The 19,436-nt window shown below is 36.3% G+C and overlaps 1 protein-coding gene across 3 annotated transcripts in view; it reads right to left on the bottom strand.

Annotated features, from left to right (window-relative positions):
* The window catches only part of BBS9 (Bardet-Biedl syndrome 9), a 310,952-nt gene that overhangs the window by 261,746 nt on the left and 29,770 nt on the right, over window positions 1–19,436 (bottom strand). For 2 of the 3 annotated variants that reach the window (XM_040589504.1, XM_040589506.1), the window contains 4 exons: window positions 15,132–15,306; window positions 10,562–10,646; window positions 8,651–8,873; window positions 7,556–7,685 (listed from right to left, as the gene is read on the bottom strand). In XM_040589504.1, the coding sequence (XP_040445438.1) occupies window positions 7,556–7,685; window positions 8,651–8,873; window positions 10,562–10,646; window positions 15,132–15,306 (613 nt within the window). The remainder of the gene's footprint in view (window positions 1–7,555; window positions 7,686–8,650; window positions 8,874–10,561; window positions 10,647–15,131; window positions 15,307–19,436) is intronic. The other variant, XM_040589505.1, reaches the window with a different exon arrangement.

Here is a 19,436-nt window from a genome sequence, read left to right on the forward strand (position 1 = left end):
CAGCTACACAAAGTACATTCATCTAACCACCCAATGTACTATGATTCTGTGCCAGAGCACAAGTTTTAATTTCAAGTTCGTATTTGGACCAGGCCAGTATTTTCTCACTTGCAAACGGATCGCAGATTTTAATTTTCTTTAACAAATATTGGAAGCTAAAACTTCATAAAGGACATTTTCAACCAATGGCTACACACCAGAGCTCTGAACTCCCATCTTTTGATTCACATACCTCATTTAAATTAAATTGATCATTCTGTTGGGCTACATATGAGTTCAAACCTGGGACTTAGTATTTAAAGTCTTTGTTTTGACACAAAATTAAGTGACGTTCTTTTATTTATGGAGACATGTTGCTGAATCTGAATTCAGATAAAGTGCCATGAAGTTACAAACATGTTAACTATGTCAGGCTCAAACTATTACTCATATACAGAAGACACGTCTTGGTTCTACGAAGCCAGCAAACAACAGTCTTTAGGAACTTTATACCTCAATAGGCAAATAAGTATACAAACCACACATTTCTCACTAGTCATTCTACAGTTATGAAATACTAATGAATCAGAAAATCCAAGAAGTATTGTATTAACTATTTTTCTAGAAGGTAAAAAAGTTAGTCTCTGCATTGATGTATGCTCCAAAAACTAAAATTCTTAAATTTTTTGTGTTGGCTTGAAGATGGGATTGTTTTTAAATGCAATAAACAATAAATGCATCTTTCAGTAGCACGTTTCCCTTCAAAATGCAAACTGATTAAAGATCCTGAAGTGCAGCAGCACATACCATTTGGCTTATGCTTAAAGTGCACCAGAGATGGTGTAGCAACAATCTGTATTGGTCACTGTCACCAGAATAATACTTCTCAGCCTTGCAGTCAAGCTGCAGACTAATGGCGAGAGACTGGACAGGAGCAGAGTATTAGAATACACAGTAAGCTACTAAGCCATAAAAATCACCCACTCCCTCCTCGCATATCCTTTTGAACCTAGAGTTAAAGCACCAGGAATTTTTTTGCAGACATTCATTGTTGCTTGTATGGTCTCAAACAGCTAAGGCCAACAGTAACACTGACAGTTCAAAGGTGGCACATCAGACTGTCAGGCCAAGAATCCTTCCTACTTTGATCTATAAGTATCCTTAAGCGGTCATCTCTGGTTATTAAAGAATGAATGCCACATGCCTGTAGTAGAACATAGTAAAACAGAAAAGTCAAAGACAAGTAGCAAGAAATTATTACCTTCAAGCAAAATGGGCTGGAAATGACTAGATAACTAAACAACAATGTACACACCTTTTTACACTAGCCATCTGTTAGGCATGTTACACATGCTTTTACTAGAAAAGATGCAAGAAAAAATGAAAGAGTAGCTAGGAGTAAAATGATCACTCGGGACACAGCAAGACACTATCGCTTCAGAAAATTAGAAGTCACTGTCTCCAAAACTAACTTTATTTTAAAATATTGTAAAATACTCTCTTGTAATGCACCTATATAACCATAACACAAGTGAGGATCTTCCAAGAGACAGGAAAGTATAGTAAGCCATAGCTATCAGCACCATATGGGACAATATAAATATTCAAATGCTAATTAAAATTATTACATAGAAAATTATTTTAAGTACCTTCATTAGCCTCTGCTTCTTTATTATTTCTGCAAGGAGAAGAAGGACTCATACAAGAACAACATTAGAAATTTTAGACCTACAGAATTACTTTATTTTATCTTACAAGTAGTAAGAAAATTGGACACTATTATAGCATCTTAAGTCAGTAACTCTGAAAGTGATTCAGTAAGCCACAGTATTTCCTGCATCTCAGCCTACACTATGTGACTTTAAATTTATTACTTTAAGTCTCTGATTCAGTAGAATCTATAATGAAATACATAACAGCATAAGTCAAAACATGAACACCGAAAGCCTGTGGGTATCTGGCTTTAAGAGATGGCTGAAAACTACATTACTATGTGATACATTCTTAATGGGCTGGTAGTTCATAACACTGATGTTAGGAGCTCAGGCGTCGCCCCTATAGTCAACCCCGTAGTGATCATACCTAGAGAAGCAGTAAGAAAAATTACCTAAGTAAATTTCAAATGCCATAGTCAGTTTTAGCACTAGCATTTAGCAGGAAAAAAACCCACTTTGACAGCAAACTGAGCAAAACAGAACCAGTGGTGAAGACATGGGACCCTGTGATATTTTTATGGGATTATTCCCTAGTATAAACCTAGGCAGACTTGAAGTCCATGAAGAGTTAAAGTGTGGATAAAGCTTAGTAAGTAGCCCCGCTTGCCATCTTGAACATATAAAGTCTACGTTTATTTCCTGGATTTTCAACAGTTACTTTATTTTAAAGAAGATAATTATTTTTTTCCCCATCTCAAATAATGAAAATGTATTTAATAGCTTAAGTCAAGCTAAAAAGTTTGGTTCTGGAAATTTAATATTTTAAGACACTCAGAAATTCGTATTCTTTAAAGGTAATAAATTACTTCTGTACAAAAATCCTTTCCAGACTGCTTTATATTTCCTCTTCAGAAAACACGCTGTTTCATTACCAAGTAAAATGATATTTATCTGTCAAATAAATGAATGTGAAAGCAAATATTCTAGTAACTTTTACCAACTTGGTCATGCCTGTCAACCCCTTGTAATAAAAGGAAGTTCACATTTTACAAGGCATACATATTATTTCGTGGGTTATTTGCTTCAAGAATCTTTCTTCCATGAAGAAAAGTCCTTCTGTTCACAGATATAGTAGTACATATAAAATGCTCACGTAAGAAAGATGATTCCCACATTCTAATTCCCAGATGTAGCTCCTAAAAGCAAGAGGCACCACACATGCAATGCATTTGATTATCTATAGACAAGCACTACAGGTGACTAAAGTTTTTTATTTTGGGTATTTCTAATCAAATTCCAATGTGACTGAAGGTGAAAACATCCTTCATTTAAACATGAAGCCCAAGGATATACTGGTGCCTAAATTCTTAAGAGTCCCCAGTAGATTAAATAAAGGGGGAAGGAATACCTTTCCCATAAGACATCCCCTAAACCTTGAGAGAAGGCTAGTTTACTGTTAGGACTGTGCCTGCTGATAAATTCCACATGAAATTAACATTCTTTTGCCATATAGGTACCACCAGACTTCATTTCTTGATGGACAGCTGAAAGCACAAAAAACCAAAATCAGGGACATCATGAAATACAGACTTGAAAAAAGAGGTATTTGAGGAAGCTTGCAGCCTATTTCAGTTTAAAAGAAAAAAAGTCAGGCTACCTTTTAGCATTCACAGGCTTACCAGATATAACTTGAAGGCTGTGTACAAACAAAACCAAGTATTAAAATTAAGACTACTGAACTTGAAAAATGTTCAGAAGAAACAAAGTCCCTGATGTAAAGGCTTCGTGCTTTCCTATCACAAGAACAGGTTTGTAACTTGGAAGTGATCAAAACAGAAACCCCTTTCCTGAGACTATGTCCAAGCTATAATGCTCTGTGTGGTTTTAGCTCAACCCACAGGGGAATTTCAGATGTTTGTGATGGAAACATCCCTGAGGCTAGCAACATGAGCTATTTTGCTTCAGACTGAAAGCACCTTAACATAATGTTCTAGTTTCAGGCCAGCCAGGTCAGAATAATACTTAATGCAATCAATCAGCCATTAAAAAACATGGTACTCCTAGGAACAGCTTTGCCAAGTGAGTTAGTGTCAAATAAATAGAAAAGTAGTTGTCTAAGTATTCTAATCTACCCCAAGAACCTTTTATGGTCAAGCATATGGAGATAGGATAATTCAGGATCAGAAAAACAAACACAGCTTGTGATAGGCCCTTAAAAATGGACTTTCTGCTACTTTCTGAACAAGTTATTTCAGATGATTCAGACAAACATACTCCACCTTTTTGGTGGGGGACTATTAAGTCACTTGTGTTTGCAGGCTCAAATCCCTGCTAACGGGAAGAAAATTACTTTCATATGAGGCACTTTAGCTAACAGGAACTCTGTGTAGGAACCACAATCCTACAGCCTTGCTACCCACACAATTATCTGAATTATGAGGGGGAGAGAAGGGAGGGAAAAGCTAGTACATTTTAGGAAGCATCAAAAAGTGACAAATTCATAAAATGTATAATCTATAAACATAAGAGATACTGCTAATGAAATTTCCTTCACAAAGGAGATGTGAAGGTACAAGGAGGGTCTTAGAGATGAGGTCTCTGATGAAACAGAAAAATGCAAACTAAAGAGCAAGTCAAAAAGGGAATGGACTTTGAAGTCAGTGCTAAGAAGATATTTATATAATTATGGTGGATACCAAACAAACACTGCTGATCACAATTACCATTTCAACACTTAAAATGGTAGGGGAATAGGAATTCTTGTAACTCCTTTGTGTAACTTCCCACAGCTGTTATAACTGCAGCATATGGATAGTTTCTCTCAAGTTACTCTAGAAGGGTGGGGTTGGGGTTTTTTTGGGGGGCGTTGTTTGGGGGTTTTGAATCAATTCTGGCAGAACACCTACACCATTTTCTTCACAAGTTTCAGCATCAGTGAGAATGTTTTTGCACAGCCATAACTTTAAGGATAACAACAAATCATCATGCAAAATCAAAAATGCAAAAATGTAACTGTCCTAGCAAGCTCATCAATGGGAAGATTAAATTGTGCAGAGACAAAGTCCTAAGCTGTTTAAATTAATCCAAATTGTCACTGTAAGCGATTATATCTCTAAAGCAGTCTAGGCAGTTTTAAGCATGTAGGAGCATTCAAACAATGTCATAAACAGTAACTCCCATACATTAACAGAACCAGAATATAAAATTCCAACAAAACAAGGGGCAAACTTCTATAACAATGATTAGAACTGAACTTCCAGTTCAGTGATCATAGTTACAGAGATCTTGAGGTAAAACCCATAATAACAAACTCTCACATTTTTGCCTCTACTTCAAGTTTCTGATCACAAGATTTTATACAAAATTTTCAATTTCCTGACAGAGAACATTCAAGTTTTAACAGAAGGCAAAAAAAGTGTAGTTCAACAGCTTAAATATACATCACTTTTAGAGTGCAGAAACACCTCACTAAAAATATTATAAGTAACCACTTACCTTTGATTCTATTCTTTCTTACATGTTTCTGAAAATGTTATGGAAATCAAGAAGTTTATGCTGAAATGTAGTCCCAAATGTTGTAGTGAGTTATCATTATTTACATACTGATATTGCAATAGGGAAATACTGCATTTCACATTAATGTAATAGGGAAAATCAATGCATAAAGAATAAGGAGGGACACACACTAGAAACACAAGTTATTTAGCTGAATTCTCCAAAGCACTTGAACAGCTGATCTTAGAAATATACTATCAAGATTATAGGATAAAGTATATGATTGCTTTTATGAGCCAATCACTACCCCTGCACCAAGGGATTTACATAAAATAGCTTCTAATAATGTTTTTCTTATCCAGAAAGCCAGAGCCATACATTAAAAGTAACAGACATCATGCCAACAAGAAAGTACAGATGAACACATATGATCTGTAGAGACAATTGCTTTCAGAATGCTCCGTTGACTTTTTAAGTATTACTGCAATAAAAGTGGAAAGGATGTGAAAGTAATTAATTGACATACAACATAGTTAAGGCACTTCAATCTCTCAGCAGTGTAGGATTAACAACTTTATGCTTATTGAGGTACTTAATATTATTTTGTTACAGTAGTGCCCAGAGGTCCCAACTAAGACTGAGGCCTCTCTTGGGTGGAGTATTAGAAAATCATTATCACATTGACCCACAAAGAATCCCCTTTCCAATTATTTTTCTTTTTAATAACATATGCTTTATTTAAGCCAAATTAGTACCTTTATAAGCTTTACTGGGTTTTGCTGTTTAGCTAACCTTTTTTTTAATGTCAGAAAGAGGTACAAGCACACCACATTTTTAAATAGAAAGACAGAAGCATAGCTCTGAAACACATGTGCACTAGACTTCTCCCTGCCTTTCAGACGACGGGATCTAGACACACAGGCCTTCATTCATCTATCAGTACCTGTTTAAAAAGGTTTGTATACAGTACCTGTATAAAGAGAGACAGACTGATGTCTCTCCACGCCCAACTGAACAAAACCCCAAATCAAACCCTAACATTAGTAGGTCTTGGGAATTCTAAACCCATCTAGCAAAATGATCTGGGACAAATTAGGAGGCTGTCAACATTCTCACCAAGATCAAACTACTGCGTGTTAAAAGTTCACGTGGAACAGGCAGAATCTGCTTGAACTTCTTAGAGGCATTATTGAAACAGCTGGTTCAATAATATGAGTTTCCAAACAAATAACTGTAGATATGAATATTAGTACAAACTGCTGTTGTAAAATCAATGCTTTTTTCAATTTTTTTCTGACAAAAACATTTTTTCCGAACTGTAAATCTGTACTGTCATATCCTGCATAATTTTGGTTTACACTAACGGGCCCATTGAGACTATTCATTGTATTCTACTTGTAAGACCTGCTGGATGAAAGCCAGTACAATTCTTGCCAGAGAGTCTAAAAAAAAAATTACAAATTATTAAAAAAAAAAAAAAATCAGGTAACCATTAGTATCAAACAAAACACACACATCCCTCAGATTGCTCCCCACAACTCAGTAGAGCTAGTTAGTCAGATGTTGCTTTTTCGTTTCTTGTGAGATAAAAAGCATGACTTATGATCAAGTATTGAACAATCCAGCGTATGTTGGCACAGCAACAACAAGCCTGCTGGAGATCAGGAATAATCTACCGGACAAGTACACTTCTACTGCATCCCATGTGGTCACAGGCACTGGTCAGCCAGCACCCACCACAGCTCTGGTGGCACAGTACAGGCATAAGATAGACTGTAAAAACACTAGCCAAACTTTTCTGTAGTTTGCTTGTTTCAGTGACAGACTCAGCACAAGTTATCAATACATCATAATTTCTCTATACTTGATCCCCTGGCCAACCGGTTCTTTCCCTCACCTGTCTTATGCATATTTTCCAAAAAGTTTCAGTCTGTTGCAGTGCAATCCTCAGCAATTTAAACAGTTCCTTTATTTCCAAAGTTTAACATCGGAGTTTAATAACCTGTTCCAACAAATCATCTCTGGAATTCATATGCTCTTAAATGCTTAATGAAGAACAGATTTTCAGTGAGATTCTCTATTTTCCTGTCTCAGGGAAGGATTTTAACCAGATTGCAAAGCCTCACTTTTCATTCTTTTAAAGAAGAAACTACTCTACTGGAGCTATAAGACCTCAGGTGTTACCTTCACTCAAAAAAAACCAGAAAATCTAAAGCACAGTACAGCAGTTCTAGTATTCTTCTAGAATTAACAGTATGTCCATTAATAAAATGAATATTTTACAAAACAAAGAAAAAACACTTTGAATTTTCCTTTTACAAGCCACCTTATTTGTTACATACCTCAGAACTGTTTGTTAGGATCTAGAAGCAAATTTCACAACTGGAAATTAAACTGAAAAAAGTAAACTTTAACAAGTTACTTACTGTAAATTTGCTACTTTTATGGATACAGGAATATAGGGAAGCTGAGTGGCCCATTTCAGTGTAACATCTTGATAAACGTTCAACATTTTACTATGGTTTGCAATTAGTGTGTTTATTGTTCCTTCTTTCACTGTTAAAGATATAAAAACAGCTTTAGGATTAAAAGGTTTCAAAAGCCAGTACTTTTTTTGACGCTTATATCATTACATGTTTTTTTTCTTTTCCTTTTAAGCCATTACTTGTTATAAATTAATTTAATATAATTAAAGTGTCAAAAGTTATGAAAGTTACACTGACAATAACCAAGGACATATGTGATTAATTATAGGTACCAATTTCAATTGCATACTATACAACACATGCCACAACTTCCCAAGGTTTTAGCCAGCCATGTTTGGTAATTTAAAACATGACAAGCAAAGACTCATTAATTGCCATGTTGCCATGCTAGGATAGATATACATATCTATCATATGACATATGATAGGGTAAATATCAGCTACTTACACTCTTCATTAATTCATTGACCTGTGAATACTGTTTAAAGGTGTATGCATTTATAAGGTTTATTTATAGAATAACTTAATTGAAAAGTATAAAGTATGAAGACTCTTAAGATCATATTTATAAATTCTAAAATTAGATTTTAAGTCTAAAATAAGACATGGTGTCAAAAATTTATCAGATAGATTTTGAAACTTTAATAAAGAAGAGGTATTAAGAGTCTGTAGTTCTATAGTAGCCTCCAACCAAGTTGCTTCCACAGAATGTATTGTTAGTTTCATCTCCTAGCAGTAGAATTTGATTTTTTTAACTATCCATAAATAACAGAACATCCTCAAACATTACTCTTCCAAAACCTCTCATTCTTCCATTTGTAGCTCTATTTGGTAATGAGAAAATATCTATTTAGATTTTTAAAATCATGACACTTCACCCTAAATAACATTTTAAAATAAACCTGCCTCATCCAAAAAGAGAGCTCTGATTCCACAGATTTTCTACAAATCAACAGCTTATTCAGAGGGGAAAAAAGAAATCTTAGCTGTAAAAGTAACCAAGCTAAAGTTAAAGTTGATTTTTCCTTTTACAAACCTGAACAATAAGGAATGAAGCAACTCGGGTTGTAATCAAGCTTTTTCATGAATCGAATTTGCCCATTATCCTTAAGGCAAAAGAAGTTTCTCTCACCAAGCACAAAAACAGAAGAAACTGCCTGATTAAAGGAGACAACGCATATATCCAGTGCTTGCTCTCCGATGTTTAATACCCAATCCACCTTCAGAAGAAAAAATGTGTTCCAGAGATCAGTTGACAACTGCATATTAGAGACAAAACTTAGAGAAAGTTCAGAACTCATAAGTTAAATGTATATCATTAACGTAGATAAAGCAAAATCAAGGTCTTTTTTTGAAGGAGACATCCTCTTATTTTGAAGACAGTAACTTTCCTTATTGTAAGTAAAGCAGAAAAAAATCCTCTTTTTAAAATAGTCATGAATTGATGGCTATGCAGTTCACTTAAGTATATTTAAATTTTTAAATACATATCCCATGCAAAATGAAAATGCTTTATACTTTAACGATTAAATCCAAGAACAGAGTATTAGAATAATTTAAATCTGCTTTTGTACGTGCCCTTAGTTATTAAGGGCAAGGTTAGACAGCAAAAGGTGATAAATTATTCTACAAATGCATGTAAATGGAAAAATAGACAGTTTTAGGTGTGTAAGCCAATATTCATGCTTGTAGTCACTAATGTACACCCTTCAGTCTGAAGAATGTTTGTGTATATCATAGCTTGTCTACTTTTCCAACCATATACATTGATTTAATAAACAACTACTTACAAACCCTGCCTTGCCTGTAACTTTACATCTTTAAACAATACTACTGCTTACTGATACATTTCATCATTTTCTTACTTCAGCTCCTCTGAGAAATTTCAACAAATTCACACATGTAAAAACTGTTTTTGACTTCTGCCAAGCTGGTTAAACAGAAATCCAGAATTTCTGAAGTTAAAAAATATCAGAGGTCAACCATCAGCACTTCCTATATGAACAGCAACCATCATTTTGATTAAAGAACATAGAACACATTAGTAAACATACTAGCATATCTGATATCTGAAGCTGGAAGTGCCATCTTAAAATTCAAAGGGAAAAAAACCCAGGCTTATTAAATTTGTCTTCATGTATGCTTCTTGTTTTAAAAATGTATTTAATTTGCAGCATATCTGATGAAGCTTTCAAAGTTCTTATTAAAAACTATGTCTTCTCCTAATTCAAGATGTAGGATTCTGACTTACAGTTTGAGAAATTCTGCAATTAGCCAATGGAAGCAAGATGCTCTCCCAGTCTTTTACTGTCATACCTGAAATATGCTGAATCTAGCATTTTACACAGCATATTTAGCAGACAAGCAATTCTGCTGCAGAACCACAGAGAATGAAATGCTCTTGCTCTTAATAGGAGGCAGCTGAAATATTACAACTCAGTCACAGACACCTCCTGAAGACCATTAAATCCACACGTTTCTGACAAAAGGAGTCCAAGATACTGACTGTTTATGGAAACATTTTTCACTGGTGAGTTTTCTCTAAGTGCAAAGGATTTCCCAGTTACCATGAGGTTAATTTTGTGAATCCAGTACAAAGTCACAAGTATACTTAAATTAAAAACACGAGCATTTCAGATGTACCTATTTATCTATTTTACTACAGTTTCTGTAGTACGAAGACTGCCTTAGAAATGGTTGTTTCCAGTACACAGGTGTTGGGATGTTTTTTCTCCTTAGAAAAAAAGTGAGTTTTAAGGCCCAAACTTAAACAACCGAGGCCCAAAAAAATTTTAACAGAAATCTACTGGAGTCTTTCCATTGTGTTTGATGGCAATTGGATCAGGCCCTTTATCAGCAGACAATGTTTCCACTCTTAACTTAGCGTTGGTCTTTCTAACATGTATCTAGCGTACCATACAGGTTATGTAAAACAAACAGGTTTTACCGCAAGTCTTTTTCCAGAACTAAGTTTTTGCTGTTCTGTTTCTTGTCTTTCATCAGCATCTGTCGCAAATGCCAGCACTTGGTATCTGTTACAGGAAGTGTAAAAACTTTTAAAAATAAAGTATTATCTTTGTAGTTAATACTCTTACATTAAGTGAAAAATATAATTATCAGAGTATGAGTATACATACACAGAAAAATAACTGTTAGAAAGTCTGCTGCCACACATCTATCATCAGCAAAGATTTTTAAGATAAATACCACTGTAGGGTAACAGCAAAATGTAAAGGTAGAAATTAAAACAAACATTTATATACAGATTTTATCTGGTGTTAAAACAAATTCAACGGCTAAATATATTAGAAGATAGAAATCTAGATCACAAAGAATCAACAAACCAATATATTTTCAAATTATGAAATTAGGATTCCAATAAAAAAATAAACCTTTTTTCTCTTATTAAGCTTTAAAAAAAACTCCTAAACCACCCTAAAATACAATTTGCTATATCAAATAGTTACACTTACAAGCACATCCGTTAAGTGTTTCCAATCCAAGAGATAACAGTAAACTGGCACCAGTAGGTGGCTTATCTAGCAAAAGATGGGAGGTTTGTAGGTTTGAGGGGTTTTTTATTATTTTGTAATTGTCAACCAACCACACTAAGAAAAATTTGCAGTGAAGACATTAGAACAAAAGATGTCAACTGCCATAAAAGCTCTGCATGTCCATCTGTCCCCATTTACACCTATGCAATCATCGAAGTTCCACCTGTGTCCTCATTGACTCCTCTAACTATTTCTTTTCTGAATTTGTGCTGGTGTCCTAACTTACCAAACTACCCTGTTTTCATGTATTCACACTAGGTAACATGTAAAATACTGATGTTTCCTACAAAAGTGAAACAAACAACAAATAAATCCAAAAACCTTATCCAAAAGATAGCATTCAATTCTGGAAGTCACGAGGTGTCATCAGGTCCTAAGCTCAAACCAACACAACTCTGAATCTTCCAATTCAAGTCTAACAAATAAAAGTATGTGGGTTTGTATAATGTCAAAGTTACAGATTTAAAATTATGACACCAGCAGTCCTCACCTCACATTGTGGTGATTGCTACTGAAGGATTTTAGTTTCTAAAAATTATTTAACTTAGAGAAGTAAACTATGTATTTGGAGTAAGACATTTAATTGCTTATGGTAAATGCTATAACCTAATTAAGAATACTAATTAAGCTGCTTCTAGTAAAATTATTGTCTTTAAATATCCTCTGTATGAACATATCTACTTCCCTTTTTCAGTTTAACACATTTATTAAAAAGTTGCAGATTCTGACCTAATAAATTTTTGTCTTTTTACCATATTTTATTGATAGTCTTGTCTAGCACATTATCATTTTATTAACTAATCAGGGACTGATACACAGTTTTCAAACCAAACTCCCGTTGAATAGCAATATATGTTGCTGTTTAGGTACCAACTACCAGCGTACAAGTCTTTCATCACAAAAAAACTCAAGCCACAGATGAAAAACACACACTTTCAATTCACCTATCACATCAAGTATACAATCATTTAAATAAGAGGCATTTTGCTTTTCAATCTTGAAAGAATTCAGAATCGCACAGGAAATACTGCTTTCAAACGAAGGCATTGGTCTGTATGAGCTATAGGAAGACAGATAATTTGAAATTTGGCAATCTGTTCTGCTACAGAAACTAAATAGGACTGCTATATTTTTCATGTACTATAACAAGAAAAAAATGTTTAATGCTATAAAAATAACTTCTCTCCTTAGCATGTCTATTTCCTTTACTTTAGAAGGATTATTTAACTTATTCTAATGTCCTAATAGTTCAGACACACACTAGAGATTAGTACTACAGTGTCTTAACACTTGCCGCCAATAAGCAAGTGAAGAACTCTTTTAAAAAACTACCTCTTTCTACAATAAAGACAGCTCACTTGGGAATCAGTGACAGACTGAGGAAAAAATTTAGTCAAATCTGTTGTAAAAGTCAAGAATCTAAACATATTAAAAACACATTAGATATTCATTTTAAAGAAAAAATACTTCTTTATTCCTTACCAATATTAATAAACTATATTCTAATTTATTTCTTAGGGGAAATATGAATTTTCTATTAAATTCCTTTTACTTGCAACACATACATCTTCTCCTGTATCAAGAAAAAAAATACACGTCTATAATCCACTCGTGCAATATGCAGAATCTAAAAACCATTTGATCAAGCTTAAGCAGCATAATAAAAAAAAAGAGTATTGCTTGAGAAATTCAGTGATAGTGTAGCATGACAAAGCATTGCGTCAGATTAATGTTTCCCAGAGTAGATTGCCAAGGCATGGTCTATAAAATGTGGCATTCTTGTTTCATTTAATATGATTATCTCTGAAAAAATCCTTAAGGTACTTGCCAGCCCATTCCTCCAGCTTGATGAGATTCCTCTGAATGTAGCCACTTCCTACAATTTGGCATCACCCTTGAATTTCAGGAGATAAATTCTGCCCTATTGTCTAGGATTAAGATGTTACAGAAATACTGGCTCCAGTATCAGCTCCTGAGAAACCACGCTTATCTATGGCTGCTAGTTTGAACTGTGGACAACTACTACTCTGTAAGCCTGACAGCTCTGCCACTTTTCATCCATTTTTTGGCTCTTTTTTTTTTGCCACAGGCAGTAGTTCTGTCCCAAACACCACAACACCCCCACCCCAATTTACTGCTAGGCACAGAGATTCAAAAAGCCAAAGAGCAGACCTTGTCAGTTTTAATGAAGAAAGGATGAAGCAAAACAAGTATTAAGTTCCTTGGTCTTTTCAGACCTTGGTTAAAGTTTCCCAGTGTTCGGTAATGGGTCAGTTTCCTGGATACACCTTTTACACCTGAGGTGCCTGTGGAAGTCCTTGTTCTTCAGATCCTCTGCCAGTAGAAGTTTTAACCAAGCTTATACCTTCTCAATCCTATCACCTGCATGCCCACATGATGTTTTATATTCCTCCTTAGTCCATGTTAACTTCCATCTCACACGTTTTCTTTTTTTCCATTTGAACTCAGTCAGGAGCTACCTATTCAGTCAAGCTGCTTTCTGCTACTCCTTATTTTCCTGAATACAGAAATGGATCATTCTTGGTCTTTGAGAATGTTATCCATGAAGATTCACCAGCTCTCTGGAGCCCTTTTGCCCTTCAAGGCAGCCTCTCACAGGATCCTGCCTACCAGTTCCTTGAACAAGCCCAAGTCTGTTCCCTTGAAATCTACAGGCTTTAGTCCACTGCTTATCTTCTTCACTTCGTTTAGCATCTTAATCTACATAATTTCACAGTCACTGCAGCCAGTGTCTGCAACACTCAACAGCAGATGCTATTACTCCTCAAAATTTCTTGCTGAGCTCTAGGCACCTTCCTTAGCCAGGCTGTCTAGCACCTACATCAAAAAAGTTTTTCCTAATACACTTCAGAAACCTTCCACGTTGCTCAAGTCCATTACGTTGCCCTCCCAGCAGACATTATCGCTCCATGAGAACAAGGGCCTGCAATCAGGACTTCTTGTTTAAAGGTGGCTTCATACAGACATCCACCGCAACATCCCCTACCTCAAGCATCCATCTGATTCTGAACAGATGGAATCTTGATAAACCCTCAACATGGTGGTTCAGTATTCAAGCTGCTCCTACATGGTGAACACAAATCCTCCCCTTTATGTCTTTTCTTCCTGAAGAGTCTGAAGTCATCAATTACAGCACCTTGGTCATGCAAGCTACCCTGTCACATCTCTAAGTGCACACACAACTTCTAGCTCTTCCTCTTTGTTGCCAAGGCTGTAGGTGTTTGTAAATATGCACTTAATATGGGCCCTGACTCATTCCACTTCATCTGAGGTACTATGAAAGCATCCCCCTTTGTGCACTTGACCTTTACACCCTATATCAACACTTACATGCTGGATTTAGCACCTATCCCTCAGTCTAGCAGTCAACGAGATTAACAATCCCCCTCTGCCATTTTATCAGGTGGATTCCATCTCTCTCCCCCCCCAGCACTCATGCCTTTGAGAGGATCATATAACCAGGCCAAAGCCCTGGCTCTAATCTCTTCTGAAAACTGAGTAGATTCATCAGATTAACACCTCTTTGCATCAAAATAAAAATCCCATTGAAACAACTGGAAGGAAGATTTCGCTCAAGCAGTATAGCACAGACAACACTGAAAGGACAGACTAGACTGAGCTGAAGCTTGGAAAAACCTAGCATTTGCAGGTCAACATGGTACGTCTTGATAAACTAGTAAACTTAACACATTTATACAAATAAAATAGGACTGTAAAGTCCTCAGGACACAGAGTTTGCTTTCTTATGTGACTGTACAGAGACAGTAATCATTCAACAACATACAATATTTTATTTTTCTTCTTTCCTGCAGCTACCTATCACCTGCTTCTGGATACAATATTGGTAAAGGCAATAAAAATAAGACATGATCACTTTTAATTTGTTTACATACTAAATGACAGCACCAAAATATGCTAGAATTACTGAATGTGAATACATACTTGTAACTCTCAACCTGTCGACAAGAAGACACTGTAATGAAAGAATCTGTCCGAGAGCTGTAAGTCAAGGGACCAGGCAGAAGAAAACCAGGTAAAAAACGGCCAAAAGCATAGCTTTCCTGTTCAAACAGCATGAGCATCCCATCCATGGACTGTATGCATATCAAATCTCGACCTAAGGAAAGCAAAAGAAAGAAATACAAAGGAAACAAAGTAATGATATTTATATAGTTTTAATCCTGAAATTGTTAGCAAATCAGAGTTGTACTCATAGGTAATGCTAACAAAAATATAAATAAGATTAATTTAATTTACATGAGTGCTGTGAGGAAGAACATTAAATATTCCAAACTCAATAAAAGCTTACTAAAATAAACAACCTAGATTTTTGGGGGAAAAACATTCAGAATATATTAAGAGCAAACAAAATGTTAGATATTTTATTTCAAACCAAAATTCCAAAACATATAACTTTTACAATTTCAGTTTAAAGACACGTTTCAATACTCCTGAAACCCCAAATTATCCTGGTTCTTAAATGCCTCCCTACCCTGCAAGCAGTCATAAGAACTGTGGTTTAAAAATAACGTATTCTACTCTTTCAAGCCTACTTAAGCAACATAACAAAGCCCTACAAATATGTATTGTGAAAATAATACAACAGTAATTTTTCCAAGTTTTACATTCACATTTTCTGTCTTCAAGGAAAGAAAAAACAAAACAGACCTACTCCATGTTACCAACAAGACTAAAAAAAATAAGCTTGGAGCAAATTGATTCAAGCTTTGTCCATTATTCAGCAGCTTCCAGACATGACTTGTCATGCCTCAAATACGCCAATCTAAATTCAAAGTCTCATTTGGAAGACTTCTGAGATCAGAAGCTGATTATGCAGTTTGCATTTCATATGCAAGGGTAACAGTTCAAACAAATGTTTTTCATACATTCAAAAAGAGCTATACCAGGAATACTAAAACCTTCTGAAGTTGATAGAAGCATCTTGCTTGAATTCAGAGATAAGCCCCTATCTTGCAAGCACGACGTGAAATACTTGTAATTCAAAATGTCTATTCACCTCCATTAAAATACTCCATTGTGTTTCAGGAATTTATATATGGAGGACCCAAACAAATTGTCTATTCACTAAGCTCCATTCCTCAATCCTTTAAGAATCGTTTTTTAATACAGGAAGGTAAAGCAAACCAAAAATAGACTAAAACTTCTTTCTTACACTTAGATAAAGGTTACAAAGGTCAAACAGATATTCAGTATCTGAAAAAGCAACAAATATGAAGTACAGTGCAAAACATTGCTCATCTCCACTATGATTCTTCATAGACACTTAAAAATAAATAGCAGTGTAATAGGTCAGCAGTACATCATGTTACTTGTCCTTGTGATTAAAAAGGAGAAAAATTTAGCTTAGGCCAGGGGTCCTCAAACTTTTTGAACAGGGGACAGCATGCGGATGAAGCAGCAGGCAGCCATCAGAGGCTGCTTGGTTTCCCCTACAACCCCCAGCGGGGGGGTGTGTCTGTAAATACCGGGGGCTGGATTGAGGACCCTGGGGGGCTGTATCCAGCCCGCAGGCAGTAGTTTGAGGACCCCTGGCTTAAGCTAAGAACAGAAAAAAACAAAAAGCAAGTAAAGCAGCTGGGTCCCTTCTGCTTGTCCTCCTCCATCCCTTCTTCAGATTTTCCCATTTTCTAAAAATCGAGGTCTCCCATACTTCTATAATTCAGTACATGTAAGTGTTTACTACTACAAACCCTATTGCAAAGATCAACCATTTAACAGGAAGGACATTTGAAAGTGTAATTCATGCTGTGCATCTGGTAGAGGCAAAGTTGAATCTTTCAGTCTCTAGTGAAAAAGTTGAAATACTTCAAGCCCTCACATCAATGATTATATAGACAAAACCACAAAACAATTTCAACAGTGTAATTTCAGGAACACTGATGGTATTTCAAGCATATAATCACAACACCTGTTTCTTCCCTTATGTCCTACATATGCCTTTTCTGAAAGCCTTATAGGTCATTCTTATTTAGTGGAATTTTGTTGGGTTTGTGTGTTTGAAAACTCCTGAAGTGCATACATTTTGAAGGTTAACATTAACTGATAATATCAAACACTTATATTTTGCTTTAGCAAGGTAGTAATAACATTTCCAAATGACTAATTAAATAAAATATAGAAAATAATTTTATTCAACATTAGGCAAATCTCTTATTCTTTACTAAACATGAGAGAAGTACCCCACTAATCAAGAATCCTAGGTGGCTTCAAATAGAAACTTTGCTGAGGAACAAGAAAAACTCATCTTCCTAAACTAAAAAACGTCAGAATCTGTACTTATAAACTACCACATTATACAAAAGCAATTCAATGTGGAAATCATTAAAGTACTGTTCAAAAGTAGCCAGACTGAGATTTTGCGTGATACTGAAGTCAAACCAACATATCTTTGGGTTTTTACTAGTACTGCAAGTGAGAAAATTTAAATAGATCATCTTTATAGCAGCTCATTAAACCAGTAACCACTTGTCACTGGCAAATACAATTCGATGATTGTTCTAGTTTGTCAGCTGATCAAAAGGGAATTGGGTTCAGATCCCCAAATCCAGAGTGGTGGAGATGGGTGCCACAAGGCACTCAGTGCAGCGACGCAACCAGTCCTGGAGAAGCTGGCAGAAGCCCCAAGGAAAGTTATTTTTTGTGAAGTTCAGCACATAAAGCTGAGAGGAAGAGAAAGTGGGGGACATTTGAAGTGAAGAGACACAGTCAGGATAGCTGACCCAAAGTGGCCAAAGGGATATTCCATACCATATGACATCATGCTCAGTATATAAACTAGGGGGAAAGCCGGCTGGGGGCCATTGCTTGGGAACTGCCTGGACACTGGTCAGCAGGTGGCAAGCAACTGCATTGTGCATCACTTCTTTTGTCTATACTAATTCTTTTCTCATTTATGTTGTTCTTGTTATTATTATTATCCCATCACTTTCTGTCCTTTTAAACTCTTCATCTCAACCCATAGATTTTATTTTTTTCTTCCGATTCTCTCCTCCGTCCCACTGTGGAGGGGGGAGCAAGCAAATGGCTGTGTGGTATTTAGCTGCCTGTCGGGTGAAACCACTAACAGTCCTTTTTGGTACCCAACATGGAACTCAAAGGGTTAGAGATAACAGATTAGAACGGAACATGCTAGATCAAATTTATAGCTGGTTTTGCTGTTCAGCTATTAATTGACACACTTCTGTGCTTGCCATGGGCATGGGCTTGCCTCACTGTGTTACACCCTTGTACTTGTTAGTGGCTGCTTGCTGCACTGCTTATCATCTCACTGTGCTGTGCCCAGGAGCATTCTGATAACAGCAACGGCGATGTGCCTGGGCTGGCAGACAGCCAGGGAATGGCCACTGTTTCTGTGCTGCTGTACTGGACAGGCTGGAACTCCAGTGTGAACTCAAGTCAAAGGGACTTTGACCTGTGGATGAGTTCATGCAGGAGCAGGACACTCCAAAGTCCCTGTGGCCGTGACTAAGTCCATGCTGCAGCAGGTACACCTCAAAGTGTCTGTGGCCGTGGTTATGTCTGCACTGCAGCAGGTATGCCTCTGAAGGGCCTGTGGCCCAAGGATAAGCCCACTCTGGAGAAGGTACACCTCAAAGCACCTGTGGCTGTAGATAAGCAAGTCCCTGCTACAGCGGGTACATCTTGAAGCATCAGTGGCTATGCATGAGGCCATGCTGGAGGCATCTCATTACATGCCATCATGATGACTTGCTCAGCATATAAAGCTGGAGGTAAGGAGGAAGGGGGGATATTCAGAGTTACAGCATTTGTCTTTCCAAGTAACCATTATGCATGATGGAGCCCAGGTTTCCTGGGAATGGCTAAACACCTGCCTGCCCATGGGAAGCAGTGAATTAATTCCTCACTGTGCTTTTTTTGGACACACAGCTTTTGCTTTACCTATTAAGTTCTTTATCTCATCCCATGAATTTTCTCTCTTTTACCCTTCCGGTTCCCTCCCCCATCCCACTGAAAGGGGGTGAACGACAGCTGTGCTGTGCCGAGTTGCCAGCTGGGGTAAGCCACAACAATGCTTTAAGTCTCAAAAGTTTAATCTATAATGTTCTGAAGTTTATACCACTAGATTAGAAACTTGAAACATTTAAAATGTTTCCACTTCTATGTGCAGATTTAATAAATTCATGCAACCTGCTAGGAAGTGTAAACTTTTTACCTGTCTTGACTGCAAAAGTCAATGAAGAAATGTTTCCTGTGGCTAAATGCAAT

This window comes from Falco naumanni, chromosome 4 (assembly GCF_017639655.2).
Source record: "Falco naumanni isolate bFalNau1 chromosome 4, bFalNau1.pat, whole genome shotgun sequence".
Lineage (NCBI taxonomy): Eukaryota > Metazoa > Chordata > Aves > Falconiformes > Falconidae > Falco > Falco naumanni.